This window comes from Aythya marila (genome assembly GCF_965140915.1).
Source record: "Aythya marila genome assembly, chromosome: 1".
NCBI classification, from domain to species: Eukaryota; Metazoa; Chordata; class Aves; order Anseriformes; family Anatidae; genus Aythya; species Aythya marila.
The window spans coordinates 200451932-200458962 of NC_139042.1; the positions used below are offsets into that span (position 1 = coordinate 200451932).

Here is a 7031-nt window from a genome sequence, read left to right on the forward strand (position 1 = left end):
GATAGAGCTCACCACGAGAAGCACAACACAACCTCCCCCACCCCACAGGAACAGGTTGTTCCCTCCCAGCACCAATTAAAAGATTTACAGCTCTCCCCGACGTGTTTTTGTGTCGCTAACCCTTTCTCTGAAGATGATTCACCAGCTCGTTTCCCCGCTGGATTAATAAGCTCGTAACAATGTCCGTGTCACTTCTTTTCTTTAACATTTCCTCTCTCCTCTTTCCTCCTTGTTTTTTTTTCTCCGCTCTCCTTTGTTCAGAGAAGCAACAGACAACTCACCCACTATGGATGAGTCTCAGTCTCCAACCCACCAAAGTACTGATGAATAGAGGTATAGTAAGGGAATGTTTTGTTCTTTCACCCCTCTGCCCTACAGCCCGTGGGCCACGGCCACAATGCAAAGAACCAGCCCCCAGAAGCAGCCTTTTTTCAGTCGTGTGCCTGTTCGTTTGGCCTCAAAGCTTCCTTCGGCTCTCGGAAGAACAACTTGAAAGCATCTCGGAGCCCTGCCTGTGCCTCTTCAGCGAGTTTGTGGCTGCTGGGCTTTTTTTCCCCAGAGAAAGAGGGCTTCTTCCTCACCCCAAATGGGCTGGGGGCCAGCAGCGGAGGCTGAGCAGGCACAGGGAGCGGGCAGCAGGGATAAATTCACGGCTGGGGGTGTTTCAGAGCAGCGTGGGGAGGCTCTGGGAGCACCGTGGTGGGGAGATGAGCACGGGTGACCAGGACGGAGCTGCCAGCAGCGCTCCAGCCTGGCCCCGGGTGCCCTTCTCTGCTCTGTCCCTGCCGCAGAGGGGAGCTGCGAGGCTTCACGGAGCGAGGAGCAGCCCTGGCCCGCTTCCTGTGGGAAGACAGAGGGGGAAGGGTGGAGGGAACAAAAAACCCTCCCAGTGATTCTGTTTTAATTAAACTGCAGCCACTGTCTGGCAACTCTCGTTTGAATCTGCAGCCATTCACAGCTGGCATCTGGCGAGTATTTCGAGCCCGGCTTTCTCGAGCTAACCCACAGAGCTCCGGCACGGAGCCGGGAAACAAAAAGCTCTTTAAGGGGCAGCAGGGGTTGGCCTTGCTCAGGTTCCCCCCCCATCTCAACAAGATTTTGACCTCAGGGTTTTCTCCAGGCAAGGAGCTCCGCAGCCTAAGCCGGGAGCTGACCTTGATCTGAGCCTGGAGAGCACATTCCCCTGAAATCCCTCCCGGGCTCTGTGCAAGCGACCAAAAAGCCACGCGGCAAACGGCCCCGTAGTTTGCCACGAGAGGTGCTGCGAGACGAGAACCGGGCTACTTGAGGCAAAATGTGGGCTACCCCCCAGCACGCCTCTCCCTCGCCACCTGGTTTTGCTGCTCCTGCCCTGTAACCCCGGGGCTGCCGGGCGATGTGGAGCCTCCACCCCAAAGACGGGCTCTGGGATCCTCCCCACCCGCAGCCCGATGCTTTCCGCGAGCCCCGGCTGCCCCTAACCCAGTTCCCTTTCTCCCGCAGGAGCTACACCGATAGCTGTTTCCTGGATCCTCCCCTCTATCCAGAACTAGCAGACGTCCAGTGGTATGGACAGGAAAAAGCCAAGCCTGGGACTCTAGTGTGAACCCCTGACCTCAAGCGAATCCCATCGACGCCATTCGGAGCTCACCTCACTGCCTCTCATTTGCCTTACCCAGATGCACTGTCACCCAGCACCAGCTTCAACTCTTTAAGCACTTTTCTCACAATGCGATTCGACATTTCGGTAACATTTGGCCCCGAGACATCCACCACGACCGCGGCAGCGCCTCCCCTTGCCAGACTGGTGCTCGTCCCTCCCGGAGCCCGCAGGGAGGATGCGTGGAGCAGCCAGTCGGCGATTTAAAAGCTGGTTTTCCTTCTAAACGATGGCAGCCTGTCGAGGTTTCCACAAATCTTACTGCTCTGTGGCACGTACCAGCAGTAAGACGTCCATGACCTGCGATCCGAAGCCAACACAGCATCGGTTTCAACGGGGTGGGGGGTGGGTTTGACACAAAACGGGACAAAGGCTGAGAAATACTCCTTGAAAACGCTTCTTTTAAGGAAAAAGTGAAATCCTGACGCTTCAGAGATGTGTCAGACTCCCACAATCAGATCTGCGCTGCCCAAAATCACCGAACCCACGTCAGCGGGGTGAGTTTGTCCAGCAGGGCCCTGCTCCGGGAGCATCTCATTCGCCTCGACACCAGCCACGAGCACCTCCTGGCAAACAGCTTCTCCTTCGTTGCTTTGAGCCCATCTCCACAGCAGCAACCGAACCCCACGTGCCGAAGACCCGCTGGAGGTCTGGGCTGGTAGCACAGCATCTACGAGCTGCAATTACAGCGGGCAAACGAGGTTCACAGAGGCATTAATTACAGCAGAGGCGAGTGCTGCGACTCGGCGCAGCTCTGCGGCTGGCACAGATTCCTTACCAACACCTAGCGAGGTTGGGGTGGGGGTGATTTATTTTTTTTTCCCCAATACTCCGATGAAGATCAAAAATTGCCAAATTCTCCAAGCAGACACAGCCAATAAATCCTGAGGGAGTTCCGCAAGGAAGCGTGACCGGCAAATCGAGCGGTGTAGCAAAGGGCTCAGCACCAGGCGGGGAGCAGCAGCGGGGCTTGCGGATTTCCTCGGGGCAAGAAGCAGCCCCGAGGAAGGGAAGGAAGGACAGGAGGTGCCGGGCACCTGCCGCCTGCTACCAGAAGGAAATCGGCCGCGAGAGTCGTGGAAGAAGCTGCAAGTTTACACGTACTTTGGAGCAATGCTTTATACACGTCAAGCCATGGAACTTTAAAAGGCCTCAAAGACACTTTTGTAACGAACCAGTGCACAATCTCTCTCTCTCTCTCTCTCTCTCGGTGGATGTCGAAGCTGGCACGTCTAGCCTTCACTGCGGTGCTATGCTGTTTTTATTGCCACTAGACGGGGGGGAGGTCCCTGCCCCCCGTTGGCGCGTGCAAACGATGATTTCCTATGGGAAAGGCATTACAGGAACGGCTGGAGGGGGGTTACTTTGCGAAAAGCAGAAACTGAAGTTAGCTTTAGTTTAAAAATAATTAAAAAAAAAAAACACAAAACAAAACAAAACAGAAGTGTGAGTGTGCGTGCGCGTGTTCCAAGAGTAACAGCATCTACCAGACACGAGGAGGGCGAGGAGTTGAGAACGAAACCCCGCGACTCGACTCGGGGGCTGCCACACCTTTTGGTATGAAGCTTGCTGGAAAACTGCATTCCAGGCTTTCGAAAGAGAATGGGTCCTTCCTAATTAGATTTGGCAAGAGGAGGGGGTTTCTAAAAACTCCCGCGAGCTGCTCGTGCTAATTCCTTTCCCCGATAGGTGTAAGAAATGTGGGCTTCGCTCCCCGGCCCTCGCCCACTGGGCTGCTTGGGCAGAAACACCTGAGCTATTTGTCCAGAGCCAGGAAGGAAGCCCTTTAATGTCTACACATGAAGCATAAATGACTTATCCCTCTGAAATAATAATAATTAATTTTTAAAACTGGCAAGAGGTTTTTAAAGGTAGCCACGCAAGCCTCGTGCTCCCAGACCTGCACAAAGATCCAGCAGGCGGCGGTGAGATCGCACCCCTTACCTGGATGTTGGAACAAAATCCCGTTTTATTTTAACATCCCTCTCTACTCTGGGGTCTTTAGCACGGGAATTATTGCGAGCTCCTAGCTGGATTTTGAGCTGGGTAGGAGCTGGTGCCGATCGCTGGCATGCACTGGTAAGATTCTGGAGGTAAAATGAAAGGATTAAATGAGGACCAAATTAAGCAGCAGCAGGTAATTCAGCCCACGGATTTTGAGGGGCTCTGAGCAACTGTCTGTTTTCTTTTTAATTTCCCTGGTTAAGTGGTTTCAGGTTTTGTTGTTGTTTGTTTTTGTTTTTTTTTCCGTGTACCTTCTTTTAATTAAAAAGAATTCAACAACAGCGGCACTACGAGGCCTCTGGGCACTGCAGGAAGACACACTCATTCCTCCAAGCCCAGATCTGCAGTTTTGCAGCAAAGGTTAAGAGGTGGCAGCCCTGAAATTAGGAAGAAAAAAAAAAAAACAACAAAAAAATGAAATAAATGGTTAGCCTGAATTGCAAACAGGCTCGAGTAGAGAAGAAGCTTTCTAGAAACGGACTGAGTTTAGCTTTGTGTTCTGCTTTTCTGTTTTGCAATCAAGGCACACGTGAGCAGCCAGTCTGGTAGTAAAGACAGATTAAGTAAAACAGGTTTTACTGTTTAGCTCAATTCAATTAAACACAAATGTACATAAAATGTTAATCATGTGGGATTAACATATTTAAGTATAACACGGAGGGGTATATACATAGCTATTATATACAAGCACTTGACTACCAACTTAACCCCTCCTTTACTTTTTTTTTTTTTTTTTTTTAATTATTTTTCCAGGCTCCATCCGACATAAAGCCACAATTTCTTAGTCTCCACGTCCGAAGCTCCCCCTGTTCAGCCAGCGGCCCGGGGCACATCTGTGCGCCTGGCTGTGCTGCGAGGCAGGGTTTATTTTTTAAATGCTCTTATATGCAGTCGCGTGTTGGAAATGTTGAAGCAGTCCCATTCGTTTTCACTCTGTCTTAGTTTTAGTTCCGGGCATAGCCGACCCCCATTCAGGTGCTATCAGATGACCAGTTACTGCTTAGTTAACTAGGTGTAAAGTTTTACATATATATTAATGTCAATAGTTTTATTACGAGTTGTGTAAAATGGACTCTCTAGTTTAAAAAAAAGGAAAAACAACACAAAAAAAAAAAAAAAGAAAAAAAAATTAGGTCTCTCCTGAAATTGACTTTAGAGCATGTAAAATGATTTTACTGGATTCCGTTCAATTGTAACCAAGGACAAAAATCTGTATGTTGTAGAAAAAGCTGCAGAATTAAAGGAGATCTGCTTTTAATTTATTCTTTTTGTATTAAGAATTTGTATAGTTACCTTTACATTTTGCAGAACGGTGTTGTCAACACTTCCTTATTAAAGCATTTTCAAAATGAGCCTCGGCACTGATCCTTCCTGCGCGCAGCCACCGCGGGGTGCGGACGTTCAAATGGCTGGGCAGGGTTTTGGGCAGGGAACCACAAATTTTGCTGCAAAAAGTGCTGAGTATTCCCCCAAAAACCCAGCCCTGTACAGACCCCATGGGATTCGGGGCTCAGCAGACCCCTGCTGGCTGCACCCGAAGCGCTCTCTCGCGCGCTGGGCTCCGGGGATGGACGGGTAACTGGGAATAACCAAAATTAATGCTGCAGGAGGGGCCCTCCCAGCCCCTTCTGGCAGTACAAGCAGCAAACAAGGCACTACAGGCGCGTAACGACTCGCAGGAACAGGGACACAAGGCAGAAAGCCCACACTGCGGGAGCCTGCACAGGATCAGGCGGCCCCTTCCAGCTGTGGGAAGGGGTGGGGGAGCCGTAACGCACGGCCGGGGGCAGTAAAAAAAAAAAAAAAAAAGTCCTAAAAACACTCCTGACACTTCCATGGGGAACGCATGACTTCAGCCCCAGGCTACGAGTCATCGGATTCAGCAGAATTGTTTCCGGCTAAGGCGAGAATTATCAGAAACAAACATCTGGAGAAGCCCAGAGGGACAAGTCTTTGGGGTTTGGGCTGGCCGGTTGGTTAGGAGGCCCTATTAGCCAGTAGGGCCGGGTCTGGTCGCTGCAATTTGGGGCATTCCAGCTGCACAGAGCCTCAGACCGCCAATGAGAAGCAGCAGCCCTGACACTGCTCCCCTCCGCCATCCCCCGGGGATGGAAGCGGCGTGAGAAGGCGCTCGTGTGCCTCGGTTCCCTGCAGAGAGCCACTCCACAAATTACAAGGGGATGAAGCTCTGCGACCACGGGGCTTGTGCGAGCCATGAGGCTGCATTTCAGGGACTGTCCGCGAGCAGACACGCTGCTCAAATCACATTCCTCAAACCTGATTAGCCCCAAACATTCCAAACCCCAAATCCCGTCCCTACAGGAGGCGCATCCCCGTTCAAGCCGGTGCTCGGGGTGCCATTAAATTGCTCTTCAGTAATTAGCTCAAGAGTGGGAGGGGGGAAAAAAAGTCAGCCTAATGCTATTATAGAGGCCCTGAGGAATCCAGTTCCCACTAAAGCAAATGTTACAACGCTCCCTAAACCATCCCCTGGCTACTCCCTCGCTGCACTTTCCGAGGAAATTATGGCTCTTCTCAACAAGGGACGGCATCGTCTCGCAATTATTTAAAGAGTTCAGGACTCGAGGTCAGGTTAAAGATTTAGAAACGGCTCAGGAAATCATCTGGGCGGGGAGAGGGATAAAGTTGCGGTGTTGTAAACGTTTCCTGTTGTAATAATGCCTCTGAAGGACCTCTGTTCGCTGCAGAAAAATCCCCAGACGCAGATGTTAATGAAACCCTTCCACGCTCTTGACATCTGCCCAGCTTCTCCCCACAAATCCCCGCCTGCTCCCCAAAGAGCCCTCCCCAGGCTCCAGTTAGATCTTGTCAGCCTCGTTTTTATTACTTCTCAACTGTTTAAGCTCTTGACATTTTCTTTGGGGTCAGACACTCCAGACTGCAACGTCTGAAATGGCCCTCAAGAACACAGAGAGCCCCCAGAAAAACCTCAGCAGTTCCCCCAGACGCTCCCCCAGTCCCCAGCACCGTGTCTCATGGTGCCAGGGGACATGGGGAGCACCAGATGACTCAGAAAAGCCACCACAAGCTACCAAATGCCAACCCCAGTTACTCAGCAGTTTGTTTGGAGCCTCACTTTACATCCTAAAAGGCCTCTTTATGAGAAGGAACACCCACCTTAACACTGCTGTGGAGGTGCTGCTGTTCTTGTAATTACAAAAAGCACGGGATTTCAGATTACACTTTCAAGATGCACCACTGAAAACTGTCGGTGTTTCACTGCTCACACAGATTTAGAGCTCAGAAGCTGTAAGACTCCTGCCTGTTCCCAGACAAGATGCACGATGGCAAAGTCCTGCGGCTGCTACTCAACTGTACCTGGTCATGGGAGGTCCTAATTGTTTTCTCTGCGATGCCCCGTGGACCG

At 51.2% G+C, this 7031-nt stretch overlaps 1 protein-coding gene across 2 annotated transcripts in view; it reads left to right on the forward strand.

The window, feature by feature from the left end:
• Positions 1-7026, forward strand: part of FRMD4A (FERM domain containing 4A) — a 356582-nt gene extending 349556 nt beyond the window's left edge. The window contains exons 23-24 of one of the 2 annotated variants that reach the window (XM_082754671.1): positions 262-333; positions 1483-1601. In XM_082754671.1, the coding sequence (XP_082610797.1) occupies positions 262-331 (70 nt within the window). In that variant the 3' untranslated portion in view covers positions 332-333; positions 1483-1601. Of the gene's footprint in view, positions 1-261; positions 334-1482 lie in introns of both variants that reach the window. The other variant, XM_082754670.1, reaches the window with a different exon arrangement.
• The last annotated feature ends 5 nt before the right edge of the window (positions 7027-7031 follow it).